Source organism: Leptodactylus fuscus, chromosome 6 (assembly GCF_031893055.1).
Source record: "Leptodactylus fuscus isolate aLepFus1 chromosome 6, aLepFus1.hap2, whole genome shotgun sequence".
In the NCBI taxonomy this organism is placed as follows: Eukaryota; Metazoa; Chordata; class Amphibia; order Anura; family Leptodactylidae; genus Leptodactylus; species Leptodactylus fuscus.
In genome coordinates, this window is record NC_134270.1 from 856,325 (window position 1) to 877,365 (window position 21,041).

A 21,041-nucleotide genomic window follows, 5' to 3' on the forward strand; every position below is an offset into this window, starting at 1 on the left:
AGAAACAACATTCCAAGAAAAACACATGCTACCCACTGTAAAATTTGGTGGAGGTTCCATCATGCTTTGGGGCTGTGTGGCCAATGCCGGCATCGGGAATCTTGTTAAAGTTGAGGGTCGCATGGATTCCACTCAGTATCAGCAGATTCTTGAGAATAATGTTCAAGAATCAGTGACGAAGTTGAAGTTACGCCGGGGATGGATATTTCAGCAAGACAATGATCCAAAACACCGCTCCAAATCCTCAGGCATTCATGCAGAGGAACAATTACAATGTTCTGGAATGGCCATCCCAGTCCCCAGACCTGAATATCATTGAACATCTGTGGGATGATTTGAAGCGGGCTGTCCATGCTCGGCCACCATCTAACTTAACTGAACTTGAATTGTTTGTCCAAAATACCTTTATCCAGGATCCAGGAACTGATTAAAAGCTACAGGAAGCGACTAGAGGCTGTTATCTTTGCAAAAGGAGGATGTACTAAATATTAATGTCACTTTTCTGTTGAGGTGCCCATACTTTTGCACCGGTCAAATTTTGGTTTAATGCATATTGCACATTTTCTGTTAGTACAATAAACCTCATTTCAATCCTGAAATATTACTGTGTCCATCAGTTATTAGATATATCAAACTGAAATGGCTGTTATAAACACCAAAATATTTAGAACTAAAAATGATTAAGATTAATAGGGGTGCCCAAACTTTTTCATAGGACTGTATATATTATGTGTAACCTCATATATCATATTTGTACATGTGTAACCTCAGGTAGCATATCTGTACATGTGTAACCTCGGGTATCATATCTGTACATGTGTAACCTCGGGTATCATATCTGTACATGTGTAACCTCAGGTATCATAAATGTGCATGTGTAACCTCAGGTATCATATCTGTACATGTGTAACCTCAGGTATCATATCTGTACATGTGTAACCTCAGGTATCATAAATGTGCATGTGTAACCTCAGGTATCATATCTGTACATGTGTAACCTCAGGTATCATATCTGTACATGTGTAACCTCGGGTATCATATCTGTACATTTGTAACCTCAGGTATCATAAATGTGCATGTGTAACCTCAGGTATCATATCTGTACATGTGTAACCTCAGGTATCATATCTGTACATGTGTAACCTCAGGTATCATATCTGTACATGTGTAACCTCAGGTATCATATCTGTACATGTGTAACCTCAGGTATCATAAATGTGCATGTGTAACCTCAGGTATCATATCTGTACATGTGTAACCTCAGGTATCATATCTGTACATGTGTAACCTCAGGTATCATATCTGTACATGTGTAACCTCAGGTATCATATCTGTACATGTGTAACCTCAGGTATCATATCTGTACATGTGTAACCTCAGGTATCATATCTGTACATGTGTAACCTCAGGTATCATATCTGTACATGTGTAACCTCAGGTATCATATCTGTACATGTGTAACCTCGGGTATCATATCTGTACATGTGTAACCTCAGATAGCATATCTGTACATGTGTAACCTCAGGTATCATATCTGTACATGTGTAACCTCAGGTATCATATCTGTACATGTGTAACCTCAGGTATCATATCTGTACATGTGTAACCTCAGGTATCATATCTGTACATGTGTAACCTCAGGTATCATATCTGTACATGTGTAACCTCAGGTATCATATCTGTACATGTGTAACCTCGGGTATCATATCTGTACATGTGTAACCTCAGATAGCATATCTGTACATGTGTAACCTCAGGTATCATATCTGTACATGTGTAACCTCAGGTATCATATCTGTACATGTGTAACCTCAGGTATCATATCTGTACATGTGTAACCTCAGGTATCATATCTGTACATGTGTAACCTCAGGTATCATATCTGTACATGTGTAACCTCAGGTATCATATCTGTACATGTGTAACCTCGGGTATCATATCTGTACATGTGTAACCTCGGGTATCATATCTGTACATTTGTAACCTCAGATAGCATATCTGTACATGTGTAACCTTGGGTATTACACACTGGGATTTCCATGGTTTACAGATTGTTTCCATGAAGCCGGACCTGTCTGGTGAGATAGGACAAATGACATCAGTCACTGCTGACTGCACTCATTGTTTCCAAGTCTATAGTTACTCATTGTTGCAAATTCTATATTGTGACACTTTATAGTGTCCTGTTCAGCAAGCTGGGGGGAGGCGGATTTGACCATTTGATGAAGATTACAGGAAGTGAGAGGGAGATGGGAAACCCCTTTAAACCTATTATTCCCCTTTTTTTTAGCGTATACTCTGTTTAATGGGGTTTTAGTTCCATCTTCTCTGAACACTCCCACCCACGACCTTAAACATAGGATCATGGAGTCAAATTTCCTTGCTAAATGCAAATGGGTTGTGACATAACATATCATCTGCCTGCGGTGACAGAGTCTCTTTAACAATTTATATGGCGCCATTTCGTGAATTGATGTTAGGAATCAGAATTAGAATCAGTTTAATTACACCCGTTAGTCAGAGACGAGCACTTAAAATTGACAAGACGGAACGCAATTGAGTTCTTTTCTGGAACGTGCCAGCTGTATAAAAGAAATCAGACTAGATTGGTAAACCTCTAGCAACCAAAAACTTAGCTATATACTATGTGTCCTTCCTTACTTGTTTTCTTGGCTGGGCCTGTATATATGTGTCATGAGATGAACAGCTTTGTAAAAATAATATGATTTTATGATACTATGACACAAGGCGTGGCCACCTAGTGGTTGTTTTGTGAATTGCACCTTGCCAAGGTTTTTGCTAGTGCATCACCATATAGTATTGGTCTCATGAGAACTTGGAAATTTGAGCTAAATAATGGTGGACGCATCTATACACCTTGGACCGGTGGTCTCCAAGCCGTGGCTCTCTATCATGGCCAGGACGCGCTGAGAGTTTTGGTTATATCGATTTACCGTTTTGAATTATTGACCTAGGCCAACGCCATTCGGTAGAAATCCGTGTTTTCTTCAGTATGCAAATGAGTTTTCTCGCAGCACTGGGGGCGTCCCCAATGCTGCGAGAGAACTCTCCAGCGCCGCCTCCATCTTCTTCAGGAACATCCCCTTCCTGTGTCTTCTTCCGGCGCGGGCGGTGAAACTTGTAGGCCTCGGGCAGAGCCAACAGCGCGTGCCCACAGGCCACAAGAAAATGGACGCTTACTTGCTTTGTTTTTTTTAAATGTAGATTGTGAGCCCCACATAGAGCTCACAATGTACATTTTTCCCTATCAGTATGTCTTTTTTTTTTGGAATATGGGATGGAAATCCATGCAAACACGGGGAGAACATACAAACTCCTTGCAGATGGTTTTTTTTGCCCATGGCGGGATTTGAACACCAGGACTCCAGCACTGCAAGGCTGCAGTGCTAACCACTGAGCCACCGTGTGGCCCCCTACTTGCTTTGTTTTTTGTTTTTTTTTTTATTAATTAATTTTTTGTTATTTTTTTTGCACGCAAGGTGGAAAAAAAATTCTAGAATTGTAAATTTATACTTTTTTATTTTCTTACACAATTCACCATATGGGGTAAATGGGGTGATGCCGCTATTAGATCAGCGTGGGTCCACTCGTGCTAACCATCTGTTTGCAATGGTTATGTGGCCCTTCAGTAGGCGCTGCCGCCTATTCTCAGGCTTCACTAGTCACACAACCACGGTGCTGCTCAGCTATCTCGAAATGAATGTGATTGACTGATCTGCAATACCAAGCACAGCCACTATAGAGTGTATGGCGCTGTGGTTGGTAAGAAGTGAAAAGATGATCCAGACGATCATCAAACCAGATGATCTTGATGTTAGATTATAGAGCATTAGATTGTCATCTGTTCTCCGTGAAAATATTCTTCTTTTTTATATGAACGCTTTTTATTAAGGAATAAAAAAAGTTTCTGCCCCCCCTCACCGTCTTCTGTGCTTTATTGTAGCCGGCTGCGGGTTTCGCTTTCGTGCCGGATTCCATCCCGTCACCTTACGATTTGTCTGCGGATACAGTAGATACAATGTTTCTTCCTTGGCTTCCTCCCAAGAAAACATCCACGTTAGTCGTTGATGAGCCGCTCGTTGTCTCCACTTCACTCTCTTCTTCTGCTCAGAAATTTTTATATTTCCCCCCTCCTCGTAATTTCCAAAGCTTGAGAGCCAGAGCCAGAAAATAAGATCTGTCAACAGCCTGAGCTACATGGATTTGATGGAGATTAAAGTGACACATAAAGGTCTCATACACACACTTAATGTATTCCGCAGTTTATCGGTTGATTTGTATGCAGTCGGGATCGGAGAGGGGCCGAGGAACCCAAAGATTGGGAGATTGGACGGGAAGAGGCCAAATGAGAGGAGACGGAGAATCTCTTGTAAATAATAACGGGAGACGCTTCCCACTTAATGTATCGTTACTATGCTCGCTCACAGACAGCCACTTAATGTGATGGTTGTGTAATACCTGGGTTATAGCGCGCCTGCGGGGCTCAGTAATAGATTCCGGATATCAGTATAATTACTCCAAAGCGTTGCGCAAAAGATGAACTCCAACAGTGGGAATGTGTAAAACGTCAACCTCTCATCTTGCAGTTTGTTAGGAGACTGAAGACACGAGACATATAGACATTACCCAATGAGTGCGCTGCTCAGGTGCGTCTGCTTACACAGTCGGACGATCCTGAAAAATGTAATGAACCCAAAATGTCTCCTCCGCCTTCCTACTAATCTCAGAGGTCTCCTACTTTAGACCGTTCACTGCACAAAGTGTATATTCATTGTACCAGGAATCAGTGTATACAAGTGGCTATAAGAAACTTTGTAATGTCATATACCAGCAGAATCGTGAATACAGCTCTGGAGTATAATACAGGATAAGGAATGTAATGTATGTACACAGTGACTGCACCAGCAGAATAGTGAGCGCAGCTCTGGAGTATAATACAGGATAAGTAATGTAATGTATGTACACAGTGACTGCACCAGCAGAATAGTGAGCGCAGCTCTGGAATATAATACAGTATAAGTAATGTAATGTATGTACACAGTGACTGCACCAGCAGAATAGTGAGCGCAGCTCTGGAGTATAATACAGGATAAGTAATGTAATGTATGTACAAAGTGACTGTACCAGCAGAATAGTGAGTGCAGCTCTGGAGTATAATACAGGATAAGTAATGTAATGTATGTACACAGTGACCGCACCAGCAGAATAGTGAGCGCAGCTCTGGAGTATAATACAGGATAAGTAATGTAAGGTATGTACACAGTGACTGTACCAGCAGAATAGTGAGCGCAGCTCTGGAGTATAATACAGGATAAGTAATGTAATGTATGTACACAGTGACTGTACCAGCAGAATAGTGAGCACAGCTCTGGAGTATAATACAGGATAAGTAATGTAATGTATGTACACAGTGACTGTACCAGCAGAATAGTGAGCACAGCTCTGGAGTATAATACAGGATAAGTAATGTAATGTATGTACACAGTGACTGTACCAGCAGAATAGTGAGCGCAGCTCTGGAGTATAATACAGGATAAGTAATGTAATGTATGTACACAGTGACTGTACCAGCAGAATAGTGAGCGCAGCTCTGGAGTATAATACAGGATAAGTAATGTAATGTATGTACACAGTGACTGTACCAGCAGAATAGTGAGCGCAGCTCTGGAGTATAATACAGGATAAGTAATGTAATGTATGTACACAGTGACTGCACCAGCAGAATAGTGAGCGCAGCTCTGGGGTATAATACAGGATAAGTAATGTAATGTATGTACACAGTGACTGCACCAGCAGAATAGTGAGCGCAGCTCTGGAGTATAATACAGGATAAGTAATGTAATGTATGTACACAGTGCAGTCGGGTTATGGTAAAATAGAAGAGTCACAATCGGTGGTTTGGCCTTACTTTTTCCAAAGGTTATATTTAGATGGAGAATATGAAAGATTATTGTTATTACCTCTCTACAATTTGCACAATCTATAACAGCAGGTCATGACCCTCCATGGACCATCGTCCCCCGATCAGACATAACGCCTTTATCTTCCGTTGCATCTACGTTATCTTTTTGCCTTTTGTCTTATTACTATTCTTTTCCTTCTAGGGTCTCAGTGAGGATCCCTTCGCTGTCGCAACTTCCAATCACGACTACAAACCCTTCAAGGAGAAGGATGAAGGATCTTTGTACGAGGACCGGGAGCTGAGCATCCGGATAGGTAGAGGAGTCTCTCACACAGGCAAGCATCCATTGTCGTCATATACCAAGCATGAACAACCTACCTTGCCCATAGTTGTGGCGCTGTCTTTCGGCCATATCCTATACACCAGCACAGGATATTTTTTATTGGTATCTGCATTGATATCAGTTTTCTATAGGCTCGTAGGATATGGGTTGGTGTTGGACAGCGCCACAACTGGTTAAATATTTTGACTTTAATGGGAAGCAATAACATCTTCCTGTCTTAAGAAAACAAGTGCAGGGTTTCCTCGCTGTGCAGTCTACATAGGTGGCATTGAGGGTAAGGCTCGGCATGATGGGGCCCTATTGGAGGTTCATATATGCCCTGATGGTAAATCGGGCACTTGTGACATTTGTAGATTTACTATTTTCATCAATATAATGCAAAAAAGACTGCCCAGCCCGGACGTCCCTGCACCATATCTCTAACCTTCTGAGTGACTTTTTACGCTATGAATTCTTCATTTTTCGAGCTGTCGATGATTCTGAACCTACAATACGTTCCAATACACTATAGTATTATCCAATCTCATCGCCTCGTATAAATTACCTGATTTCTCCTGGTCTGGGCTTGTTCTTCTTGTGATTTATTTTCCTGTTGGCTGGGCAGCAGATGTGAACAAGATGTTAGTTCATTAGGGTCACGGTGAGATTTACGAGGGTTGTAAGGAACTTAGATCTCGTGCCAGAGTGATCAATACATGCAAAGGTCAACAAGAGCCAAAGCAGGTTGATCTGTCTCAGATATATTAATCCTCCGGAGGTATACGGCATGATTAGAAATACTGTAGTAAACCTTGAGGACCTGTAAGTAGTAGTAACTGGTTTTCAGATCTTCGTGTAGGATGTATTATGTTATATTTTCTTTGCTCACTAGCATAAACATACTTTTTATTATTGGACATTTGGGCAAGTCACCTAGTTGGGCGTCATATTGGGCTCCATATTGGTCTTCATGTTGGGCCCCATGTTGGGGTTCTTGTTGGGCTCCGTGTTGGTCTTCATGTTGGGCTCCATGTTGGTCTTGTTGGGCCCCAAGTTGGGGTTCTTGTTGGTCTTCATGTTGGGCTCCATGGTGGGCTCCATGTTGAGCTCCATGTTGGTCTTCATGTTGGTCTTCATGTTGGGCTCCATGTTGGTCTGCATGTTGGGCCCCATGTTGGGTTCATGTTGGGCTCCATGTTGGTCTCAATGTTGGTCTTCATGTTGGGCCCCATGTTGGGGTTCTTGTTTGCTCCATGTTGTGCTCTATGTTGGTCTTCATGTTGGGCTCCTTGTTGGGCTCTGTGTTGGGTTCCATATTGGTCTTCATGTTGGGCTCCAAAGTCAGCCTGTAGGAAAGTTGAGGTCTTCATCCTTTGGCATTCCAGCTGTTGCAAAGCATTAACTTATATAGAGGCAAATTGTAGACCATGGTACCAAATTGCCTACAAGCCAAACAACCCATGTCACGTAATGGTACACTTACCATGATGGAGTTGGTAAAGGATGCAATGGGCGCCTCCCAATGGGCTCTACAAAGTGGAAGCTATTTGGAAACATCGTCTTCTATGTGAAGTAAAGGATCAACCTTTTCTTTGCATATTTTTGCTGCCACTTTACAAAGCAAAAATGACATTTCGAATGCCCTGCCAGAGAAGACATGTCGGATGGCAGGAAGTAATCATTTCTCTGGTTCATAAAGTACCTTGATCAATAAGCAGAGCAATGTAGGCTATGAAACACTACACAGGAGAGCACTGAATCAGAGGCTTGGCACTGGGAACGTGTCCATCTTACCGAGAACTTAAAAGGCTGGCAACTGAGCTCAAATCCATCATTGATGAAGCGGGAAGCTCGTGATAAGTGGCCTACAAGTTTTGGCGCTTGCTGTAGACTCGGAAACAAATATATCCAGTGGCTTGAGAAGTAATTTGTTTTCACGCTCCTGACCATGTCTGGAGGAATTTGGTCTATTATTGAGTTTCTTAACCTTTTAGTTTCAACAAAGGCTCGAAGAACCAGAAGAGAAAATCTGTCTACGTGGAGATGTGTCTTATCATGATTCACTGGGATGGACTTCTTCAATGCTATAGGACATGTATAGGCTAACGGTAGATGAACTTTTTATGTCATGGTGTCCTTCCTTTCAACAAATACATCAATCTTCTGACAGCTCCTAAAGTTTGAAGAAGAGGTGACTTCTTTTTGGTTATCTCCATTAAAGTTTGAAGAAGAGTTGACTTCTTTTTGGTTATCTCCATTAAAGTTTGAAGAAGAGGTGACTTCTTTTTGGTTATCTCCATTAAAGTTTGAAGAAGAGGTGACTTCTTTTTGGTTATCTCCATTAAAGTTTGAAGAAGAGTTGACTTCTTTTTGGTTATCTCCATTAAAGTTTGAAGAAGATGGGACTTCTTTTTGGTTATCTCCATTAAAGTTTGAAGAAGAGGTGACTTCTTTTTGGTTATCTCCATTAAAGTTTGAAAAAGAGGTGACTTCTTTTTGGTTATCTCCATTAAAGTTTGAAGAAGAGTTGACTTCTTTTTGGTTATCTCCATTAAAGTTTGAAGAAGAGTTGACTTCTTTTTGGTTATCTCCATTAAAGTTTGAAGAAGAGTTGACTTCTTTTTGGTTATCTCCATTAAAGTTTGAAGAAGAGTTGACTTCTTTTTGGTTATCTCCATTAAAGTTTGAAGAAGAGTTGACTTCTTTTTGGTTATCTCCATTAAAGTTTGAAGAAGAGTTGACTTCTTTTTGGTTATCTCCATTAAAGTTTGAAGAAGAGGTGACTTCTTTTTGGTTATCTCCATTAAAGTTTGAAGAAGAGGTGACTTCTTTTTGGTTATCTCCATTAAAGTTTGAAGAAGAGGTGACTTCTTTTTGGTTATCTCCATTAAAGTTTGAAAAAGAGGTGACTTCTTTTTGGTTATCTCCATTAAAGTTTGAAGAAGAGTTGACTTCTTTTTGGTTATCTCCATTAAAGTTTGAAGAAGAGTTGACTTCTTTTTGGTTATCTCCATTAAAGTTTGAAGAAGAGGTGACTTCTTTTTGGTTATCTCCATTAAAGTTTGAAGAAGAGGTGACTTCTTTTTGGTTATCTCCATTAAAGTTTGAAAAAGAGGTGACTTCTTTTTGGTTATCTCCATTAAAGTTTGAAGAAGAGTTGACTTCTTTTTGGTTATCTCCATTAAAGTTTGAAGAAGAGTTGACTTCTTTTTGGTTATCTCCATTAAAGTTTGAAGAAGAGGTGACTTCTTTTTGGTTATCTCCATTAAAGTTTGAAGAAGAGGTGACTTCTTTTTGGTTATCTCCATTAAAGTTTGAAGAAGAGGTGACTTCTTTTTGGTTATCTCCATTAAAGTTTGAAGAAGAGGTGACTTCTTTTTGGTTATCTCCATTAAAGTTTGAAAAAGAGGTGACTTCTTTTTGGTTATCTCCATTAAAGTTTGAAGAAGAGTTGACTTCTTTTTGGTTATCTCCATTAAAGTTTGAAGAAGAGGTGACTTCTTTTTGGTTATCTCCATTAAAGTTTGAAGAAGAGGTGACTTCTTTTTGGTTATCTCCATTAAAGTTTGAAGAAGAGGTGACTTCTTTTTGGTTATCTCCACTCAGTCTTCTACTTCTCGTTTCCAACCAAACCAATTGTCTTGGGCGATCCTAATCTTGTTGGTTACCTACTTGACTGTAGGACAACTGGAAGAACACAAGAGATAGAAGAACAAGGACACTTAGTAGGCCAATGTGTTCTGTAGGATCGTGTGGAGCGTTGTCTTCACGAGACCCGAGTAGGCAAATATGGAAGATACCAACCATGGAAATAAACAGGTGCTTAGTAGGGTTGAGCTGATCTTGAGATTTCAGGATCGTTTTTAAAATCCGATTTTCGATCATTTTCCAGCCGATCCCGATCGTGAAATTTGCTTGATCGCCAATCGGGATCCGATCTTTCCCGATCCTGATCGCTCATCCCTATTTAGGAGTTTATGTATTTTAGGGTTGAGCCGATCTTGAGATTTCAGGATCATTCTTAAAATTCGATTTTCGATCATTTTCCACCCGATCGTGAAATTTGCTTGATCGCCAATCGAGATCCGATCTTTCCCGATCACTCAGCCCTATTTAGGAGTTTATGTGTTCTAGGGTTGAGTTGAACTTGAGATTTCAGGATCGTTTTTAAAATCCGATTTTCATTCATTTTCCGGCTGATCGCGATCGGGAAAGATCGGATCACGATTGGCGATCGAGCAAATTTAACGATCGCGATCAGCCGGAACATTTCAGGAGATTTGAGATTTCAGGATCATTTTCAAAAATCGATTTTCGATCATTTTCCAGCCGATCGTGAAGTTTGCTCGATCGCCAATCGGGATCCGATCTTTCCCAATCGCTCAGCCCTATTTAGGAGTTTATGTGTTCTAGGGTTGAGCTAATCTTGAGATTTCAGGATCATTTTTAAAAACCTATTTTCGATCATTTTCCAGCCGATCCCGATTGCGATCGTGAAATTTGCTCGATCGCCGATCGGGATCTGATCTTTCCCGATTGCTCAACCCTAGTGCTTAGTATTGAATTCAACATACGAAATAGGCAACATGAAATCAGTTATCCAGAATATACAGTTTTTCACTCGGAGGCTTGGGAAGACGAAAAGAAAAAACAAAAGAATTCAGATACTCGCCGATCCCCAGTGTTCAGGTGTCACCTGCCGCTATCTGCTGTCGGGGTAGAAGTCCTCACGTCATGTTATCACCGAGGCCAATCAGCTGCCTTAAGAAAGGAACCAGGACATCTCTCGCCTACAATGTCGTTTTCTTAGGACGCTGAGGCCATTGGTAGGCCTCAGCAGTCGTGAGCGGTGAAAACTTCTACCAGAACAAGAGGACAAGGGCGGAATCAGCCGCTGATATTGGGGCCGTGTGAACATACCGCTATACAGTCTGTGCTGTTCTTTGTAATATGGAGATGGTTTGAGGTCTCTGGTTCTCTACAAGCTGTGGGCCCATTCACCATAAGGACACCCATCTATCCGGAGGTACCCCAACTATTCTGTCGTTGTCAGCCATCGTCCTGCAGTCTGCACAGTCTCCCGTCAGCCTCTTGTGTTCCTGCGCATCGCCATTCCTAGCAGCCTGCGAAGATAAAAACCCATAAAACATATTGTCAGACAGAAAAGCTAAAGCTTTCACAAGTCAGATGAAATAAAAGCCGCGAATGCATAAACAAAACCTATATTTATTTGTATGCGCAGAGGCTTCCCGGGGAGGTGAGGAGCGCGGCGCGCGGCATACGGGATGTGTCAGAGCAGATTAATCTTTAATCATTCCTCAGTGATAGATTCCCTTTGAGATTGTAGGCTTTATATCTTACAAGTGCAATGAGGGGTAGGATCAAAACCGCCCGGCACACCGGGGGATTGAGAGAAGTACAGTGAGAACATGGCCCAGGAAAGTGATCACTTTTACATGCCAGGAACTTGGAGTGTCGAGGTTTCTTATGAAAAGAAAGGGATAATGAGAAGGTTACTCTGACACCCCCTCCCTAGAGTAATGTGGGTTATATTAAGGTTAGCCTAGATCGGTCTGCCTTCATGTTAGAGGGAAGAAAACGGTCTGTTAAAGGTGTTGTCCAACTTAAAGGGATGGCGTCCCAAACCGTAATTATCCTCTATCCATAAAACAGAGGATACATTGCTCATGGGTTGGGGGTCTGCCCACCGAGACTCTCACCTGTAGGGTGCAAACATTTAAAGGGGTTGAAACATGGCTGCTTTCATCCAAAAACAGCGCCACACTTGGCCACAGGTTGTTTGTGGCATTGCAGCTCAGCTTCATTCAGTTCAATAGAGTTAAGTTATAACACAAGACTCAACCCATGGACAAGTGTAGCGCTGTTTTTGGAAAAGGAAGCAAACATGGCGTCCTCATTGTGGAAAGTTAGATCAATGACATTTACTAAAAGGTTTCTGCTGTTACAGCCCAGGAATAACCTTGAATCAAGTCTATCTATCTATCTATCTATCTATCTATCTATCTATCTATCTCCTGTCTATCTATCTATCTATCTATCTATCTATCTATCTATCTATCTATCTCCTATCTATCTATCTATCTATCTATCTCCTGTCTATCTATCTATCTATCTATCTATCTATCTATCTATCTCCTATCTATCTATCTCCTATCTATCTATCTATCTATCTATCTATCTATCTATCTATCTCCTGTCTATCTATCTATCTATCTATCTATCTATCTATCTATCTCCTATCTATCTATCTCCTATCTATCTATCTATCTATCTATCTATCTATCTATCTATCTCCTATCTATCTCCTATCTATCTATCTATCTATCTATCTATCTATCTATCTATCTCTCTCCTATCTATCTATCTATCTATCTATCTATCTATCTATCTCCTATCTATCATCTATCTATCTATCTATCTATCTATCTATCTATCTATCCATCTATCTATCTATCTATCTATCTATCTATCTATCTATCTATCTCTCTCCTATCTATCTATCTATCTATCTATCTATCTCCTATCTATCTATCTATCTATCTATCTATCTATCTATCTATCTCCTATCTATCTATCTATCTATCTATCTATCTCCTATCTATCATCTATCTATCTATCTATCTATCTATCTATCTATCTATCTATCCATCTATCCGTGTACTGTCTGTGAGCATGCATGTATTGTGTGTGTATATACCTCCATGTTTGTATACATTATATAAGGTAAGTGCATTCAGTGACCTGCGCTCACACACCCGCACACACATCATTCAGTCCTCCAAGGTTCTTTTGGCTTCTGTAGAAACAAGAAAAACACATTGTTGACCATGGCGTGTAAGTAGTTGATGACCGCTTAGATGCCATGGTAACAATGGCTGCAGTATCTATTGTATTTTGCCCGTTCGCTTCCCTTTTTTGTGCTCAGAATCTTATTAAAAACCACCACAATTGATCAATTACCAGGAACAGCCGTGCGGACGTCCAGGTGCACTAATAAACTAGTAATAGCCTGCACGAGACGTTGGTTTTGATCTCAAACAATGTTATTTGCACATATACAGTCCGATGGTGCAGTCAGGTAATGTATTCTCAGAGAGTAGAACTATATTGTCTTCTCTACATAGCCACCAAGCTAAACAAAACATAGTCCTTCTAGGATATCACTCCAGCCCTGCAGATAGATAGGTTGCTGTCACCAGAACCAGCACATCACCCCAGCCCTGCAGATAGATAGGTTACTGTCACCAGACCCAGCATATCACCCCAGCCCTGCAGATAGATAGGTTACTGTCACCAGACCCAGCATATCACCCCAGCCCTGCAGATAGATAGGTTACTGTCACCAGACCCAGTATATCACCCCAGCCCTACAGATAGATAGGTTACAGTCACCAGAACCAGCATATCACCCCAGCCCTGCAGATAGATAGGTTACTGTCACCAGACCCAGCATATCACCCCAGCCCTGCAGATAGATAGGTTACTGTCACCAGACCCAGCATATCACCCCAGCCCTGCAGATAGATAGGTTACTGTCACCAGACCCAGCATATCACCCCAGCCCTGCAGATAGATAGGTTACTGTCACCAGACCCAGTATATCACCCCAGCCCTGCAGATAGATAGGTTACAGTCACCAGAACCAGCATATCACCCCAGCCCTGCAGATAGATAGGTTAGTGTCACCAGAACCAGCACATCACCCCAGCCCTGCAGATAGATAGGTTACTGTCACCAGACCCAGCATATCACCCCAGCCCTGCAGATAGATAGGTTACTGTCACCAGACCCAGTATATCACCCCAGCCCTGCAGATAGATAGGTTACTGTCACCAGAACCAGCATATCACCCCAGCCCTGCAGATAGATAGGTTACTGTCACCAGAACCAGCATATCACCCCAGTCCTGCAGATAGATAGGTTACTGTCACCAGAACCAGCATATCACCCCAGCCCTGCAGATAGATAGGTTACTGTCACCAGTACCAGTATATCACCCCAGCCCTGCAGATAGATAGGTTACTGTCACCAGAACCAGCATATCACCCCAGCCCTGCAGATAGATAGGTTACTGTCACCAGAACCAGCATATCACCCCAGCCCTGCGGATAGATAGGTTACTGTCACCAGAACCAGCATATCACCCCAGCCCTGCAGATAGATAGGTTACTGTCACCAGAACCAGGATATCACCCAGCCCTGCAGATAGATAGGTTACTGTCACCAGACCCAGCATATCACCCCAGCCTCCAGATAGATAGGTTACTGTCACCAGACCCAGCATATCACCCCAGCCCTGCAGATAGATAGGTTAATGTCACCAGACCCAGCATATCACCCCAGCCCTGCAGATAGATAGGTTACTGTCACCAGAACCAGCATATCACCCCAGCCCTGCAGATAGATAGATTACTGTCACCAGAACCAGCATATCACCCCAGCCCTGCAGATAGATAGGTTACTGTCACCAGAACCAGTATATCACCCCAGTCCTGCAGATAGATAGGTTACTGTCACCAGAACCAGCATATCACCCCAGCCCTGCAGATAGATAGGTTACTGTCACCAGTACCAGTATATCACCCCAGCCCTGCAGATAGATAGGTTACTGTCACCAGAACCAGCATATCACCCCAGCCCTGCAGATAGATAGGTTACTGTCACCAGAACCAGCATATCACCCCAGCCCTGCAGATAGATAGGTTACTGTCACCAGAACCAGGATATCACCCCAGCCCTGCAGATAGATAGGTTACTGTCACCAGAACCAGCATATCACCCCAGCCCTGCAGATAGATAGGTTACTGTCACCAGAACCAGGATATCACCCAGCCCTGCAGATAGATAGGTTACTGTCACCAGAACCAGCATATCACCCCAGCCCTGCAGATAGATAGGTTACTGTCACCAGAACCAGGATATCACCCCAGCCCTGCAGATAGATAGGTTACTGTCACCAGAACCAGGATATCACCCCAGCCCTGCAGATAGATAGGTTACTGTCACCAGACCCAGCATATCACCCCAGCCTCCAGATAGATAGGTTACTGTCACCAGACCCAGCATATCACCCCAGCCCTGCAGATAGCTAGTGGAATTGATAAAGTAGAGAAACATTGATGTAAATTGATGACCTTAAACGCCTTGCAGAATAAAGTGAACATGTTGTTTCTACAACAGATTGAACGCCACAAAACCAAAAAAAAACAATAAAAAAAATGAACTCCCTATCCAAAAAAAAAAAAAAATACTCCTAAAATTTTCCTCCAGAAAAAACAACAATCCCTCAAACAGCTACATCGACAGCAAGATAATAAAAAAAAAAAAAGAAGAAATAAATAAGTTATGTATTTTGGAATATAGAGAAGAACTTTACATCCAGAAGGCTAAACCTGTCTATGTCAGTGCGGTGCCGCCAGGCTCACCTAGTACAAAGAGACAGGTTTGTACAGATAAGATAGTTCTATGAAGAAGCGGGCACGGGGAGAAGAGTCATCTGGGCATCTCCTCTCCGGCTTGGGCGCAGTTTGGGAGAGAGCTGTCCATCTGTCGGGCCTGAGCCGTGCAGAGACAAGCGGGCGAGAAGCCTCCCAGGTGACTCTTCTCACTGCGCCCGGATCTTTTTAGCCGCATCACATTGCTCTTAGTGATGGGGAGCCTGCCAGAAGTACATGAAAATACAGAGGAAAGTTCAGTGTTTCTGGGTATAGACTTAGGATGGAATCTGACATCGAGTCTCCCCCCATCCCGCTGGTCTGCTGCAGCACCATCACATCGCGTCACATAGCGACTTTATCTCCCTTTTACCATCACCCCTATCATTACTAGTAGCAGCCACGGAGCGGAGAAGACAAGATCACATCGAGAACAGGATGTTATTACTGAATATCACACATTAGAAAAGGCGGCGCGTACAGGAGAGACGATTTCCAAGAAATAGAACAACTTCTCCTTGGTTGGGTCTGATATCTGAAGACTCAGCGGCATAAACATCATGTACAGTACATTACCAGCCAAGAGTAGGTCAATGCTGCGCTAAATGAGACTCGTTTATACGGGAAAAATCTACAGCTCCTGGAAATAGTCAGAAAGGTCCCTTATCTTGGTAGAAATCCCATCCCTAGTTATTAGTGTGATGTATCGATGGGTGACTCAGGGCTCTAATCTAATCATCATGTATGAATTCAGGAAGGCGTCCTCTCTCAATTCGATGCGGATACATTGGCAGAGATAACCCTTAGAAGATAGAACAGACCAGCCAGTGACTACCGACCTCCCAAGTCCTCTATTTATTAAAGGGATCCTATCATTGGATACCCTGTTTTTCTGGCTAACACGTAGAAATATCCTTAAGAAAGGCTATTCTTCTTCTACCTTTAGATGTCTTCTCTGCGCATCGTTCCATAGAAATCCGGGTTATCTTCAGTATGCAAATTAGTTCTCTCGCAGCACTGGGGGCGGTCCCCAGCACTCAAACAGCACTGGGGGTGTCCCCACTGTTGTGAGAGAAATCTCCAGCGCTGCCTCCATCTTTTTCTGGAACCCCCTCTTCCTGTATCTTCTTCTGTCCTGGGTTTCAATCTCCTAGGCCTTGGGCTGAGCTGACTGCACAAGTCCCGGCCACAAGAAAATACCTGCTTACACCAGCTTACTGTGTAAGCGGCCACGAGAAAATGGCCTCTTACACTAGCTTACTGTGTAAGCGGCCATTTTCTTGTGGCCGGGCATGCACAGTCGGCTCTGCCCACAGCCTAGAAGATTGAAACCCAGGACGGAAGAAGACACATGCAGAGGGTGTTCCAGAAGAAGATGGAGGCGGTGCTGGAGATTTCTCTTGCAGCATTGGGGACGCCCCCAGTGCTGCAAGAGAACTCATTTGAATACTGACAAAAACCAGGTTTTCTACCAAACGGCGGCGCGGAGAAGACATCTAAAGGTAGGAGACGAATAGCCTTTCTTAACACTATTCCTACGTGTTAGCCAGGAAAACAGGGTATCCAATGATAGGATAACTTTAAGGGTAACTATCAAATTCTGGTACATCTTAAAAGAAAGCCCTAAGATAGAGTAACTTTAACCCTTTCCCAGCATCCTCCTCCATCTACTCACTGTAATAGTGCACTGGATGTTTAGACTGTAAACTTGGTAGGTTGAAAAAATTTTTGCAAGTCCAATTTTATCAGCCGGCGGTTTCAGTTTAACCCGTTTATGCCTAGTGTTCCATTATTGGAACTGAAAACCAATATAACCTCCAGCATAAAACGGGTTAAACTAATGGACACCCATTAGATCCCATTATAGTCAATGGGGTTCATCGGACACCATCGGTCTACACCAGAGGTTCCCAAACTTTTTTTTCTCATAGACCACTTTCACATTTTGACTGGTTTCGGTGGACTCCCTGGTTCTACATTTTCTACCATATTCCGAAAATTTGTCAAAAAATGTGACGATTACACCAGCGTAGACCCCCGTCGAGTCTCTCGTAGACCCCTGGGGGGTCCACCTGGATCACTTTGGGAATCACTGGTCTACACTGTTTTAGCTGTCCTTCAACGGATCAGAACAACGTAGATACGAGCCCAATGGTTGAACATACCATCGTTTGCAGGTTAGATGGGGGAATCCATGATATTCGGGGGCAAGGATCATTTCAATTTTTTCCATTTTCTCATACTGATGATTTATACTTCGCATAGGTCATCACTGTTTAGATCTGTGAAGGTCTGACAGCCGAGACCCCCACAGATCAGCTCTTTGACGAAGCTGCGGCGTTCACGTGAGTGCTGCAGCCTCTTTGCAACTTGTCAAGCACAGCGCCATACGTTTCATCGTGTCTGTGCTTGGTATTGCAGTACAGGCCATGTGATCAATAAATGTAGTGCTGATCAGCAGGGAGTCGGACCTCCAAGAATCTTCAATCCATAGCCTGTCCTGAAAGTCTCACCAAACTCTATAGTCTATGGCCCAATAAAAAAGGCAGCAAAAACGCGTTGGGTAACGTGTACACGCTTCTCGCCCACCGTTAGACTTGCAGCTACGAGCGAGCAGGGACGAATACATTACTGGAGCCACGTTTTCCCAGGGCTCTTGGCAGTCAGACCCTCGCAGATCTAATATATGGCCCTCAATATTAGAAACTGGATAACCCCTTTAAGTTTGGAGTAGAAGGAGGACGACGTGGCTGGTGGATTCTTGATAGCAGAGAAGTAACGTGTCTCCATCCTCTTCCTCGATCGGTGAACCCCTCTATGACCTCTCTACACCCCAATAATGGGATTATCATCAGTAACCGCTCCATTCGTGTTAGTCAATTGCTAGAATCCACTTTTTTTAGGGCCCTCAACAGGTTCAGTCTTCGCTATTTATTTCCCTCCTTCATATGCATCAGAAAGCCTTGTACTTATCCTGAATATAAAGGCTGATGAATAAATCGGCTTCGAGCCTTGGAGGAGCGGGCCGTGTAAGTGCGGCTGACTGTATCCAGCCTTGTGATGGGTGTAGCGGGCACATACCGATTATCTATATCATTTCATAGAGTGGCACAGAAGTATTTAATTTCCATCAGGTGAAGCCATCCAGCGCTGTCTGCTACTAATCTCTGATAGACTGCTCCGTGTACTCCGCGCTCACTGATAAATACAGCCAGACTGAATTCTCTGCTCAGTAACCATTATAAAGAGCCTGCCATGTATAATCATCTCCGGCTGGCAGGAGGAACGCCGCACCGATAACTGTTAAAGGAAAAGCAGCAATCGCACTAAAATGTAGGGAACAGATAGATAGGTTACTGTCACCAGAACCAGCATATCACCCCAGTCCTGAAGATAGATAGGTTACTGTCACCAGACCCAGCATATCACCCCAGCCCTGCAGATAGATAGGTTACTGTCACCAGAACCAGCATATCACCCCAGTCCTGAAGATAGATAGGTTACTGTCACCAGACCCAGCATATCACCCCAGCCCTGCAGATAGATAGGTTACTGTCACCAGAACCAGCATATCACCCCAGTCCTGAAGATAGATAGGTTACTGTCACCAGACCCAGCATATCACCCCAGCCCTGCAGATAGATAGGTTACTGTCACCAGAACCAGCATATCACCCCAGTCCTGAAGATAGATAGGTTACTGTCACCAGACCCAGCATATCACCCCAGCCCTGCAGATAGATAGGTTACTGTCACCAGAACCAGCATATCACCCCAGCCCTGAAGATAGATAGGTTACTGTCACCAGACCCAGCATATCACCCCAGCCCTGCAGATAGATAGGTTACTGTCACCAGAAAAAGCATATCACCCCAGCCCTGCAGATAGATAGGTTACTGTCACCAGAACCAGCATATCACCCCAGTCCTGCAGATAGATAGGTTACTGTCACCAGACCCAGCATATCACCCCAGCCCTGCAGATAGATAGGTTACTGTCACCAGAACCAGCATATCACCCCAGCCCTGCAGATAGATAGGTTACTGTCACCAGAAAAAGCATATCACCCCAGCCCTGCAGATAGATAGGTTACTGTCACCAGACCCAGCATATCACCCCAGCCCTGAAGATAGATAGGTTCCTGTCACCAGAACCAGCATATCACCCCAGCCCTGCAGATAGATAGGTTACTGTCACCAGAACCAGCATATCACCCCAGTCCTGCAGATAGATAGGTTACTGTCACCAGTACCAGCATATCACCCCAGCCCTGCAGATAGATAGGTTACTGTCACCAGAACCAGCATATCACCCCAGTCCTGCAGATAGATAGGTTACTGTCACCAGTACCAGCATATCACCCCAGCCCTGCAGATAGATAGGTTACTGTCACCAGACCCAGCATATCACCCCAGCCCTGCAGATAGATAGGTTACTGTCACCAGAACCAGCATATCACCCCAGTCCTGCAGATAGATAGGTTACTGTCACCAGTACCAGCATATCACCCCAGCCCTGCAGATAGATAGGTTACTGTCACCAGAACCAGCATATCACCCCAGCCCTGCAGATAGATAGGTTACAGTCACCAGAACCAGCATATCACCCCAGCCCTGCAGATAGATAAGTTACTGTCACCAGAACCAGTATATCACCCAAGCCCTGCAGATAGATAGGTTACTGTCATCAGACCCCAGCATATCACCCCAGCCCTGCAGATAGATAGGTTAGTGTCATCAGAACCAGCATATCACCACAGCCCTGCAGATAGATAAGTTACTGTCACCAGAACCAGCATATCACCCCAGCCCTGCAGATAGATAGGTTACAGTCACCAGAACCAGCATATCACCCCAGCCCTGCAGATAGATAAGTTACTGTCACCAGAACCAGTATATCACCCAAGCCCTGCAGATAGATAGGTTACTGTCACCAGACCCAGCATATCACCCCAGCCCTGCAGATAGATAGGTTAGTGTCATCAGAACCAGCATATCACCACAGCCCTGCAGATAGATAGGTTACTGTCACCAGAACCAGCATATCACCCCAGCTCTGCAGATAGATAGGTTACTGTCACCAGTACCAGCATATCACCCCAGCCCTGCAGATAGATAGGTTACTGTCACCAGAACCAGCATATCACCCCAGCCCTGCAGATAGATAGGTTACAGTCACCAGAACCAGCATATCACCACAGCCCTGCAGATAGATAGGTTACTGTCACCAGAACCAGCATATCACCCCCGCCCTGCAGATAGATAGGTTACTGTCACCAGAACCAGCATGTCACCCCAGCCCTGCAGATAGATAGGTTACTGTCACCAGAACCAGTATATCAC

General features: G+C 43.4%; 1 protein-coding gene across 1 annotated transcript in view; it reads left to right on the forward strand.

The window, feature by feature from the left end:
* The window catches only part of SLC39A11 (solute carrier family 39 member 11), a 216,575-nt gene that overhangs the window by 97,992 nt on the left and 97,542 nt on the right, over positions 1-21,041 (forward strand). The window contains exon 4 of the mRNA XM_075278149.1: positions 6,126-6,258. Coding sequence (XP_075134250.1) covers positions 6,126-6,258 — 133 coding nt within the window. The remainder of the gene's footprint in view (positions 1-6,125; positions 6,259-21,041) is intronic.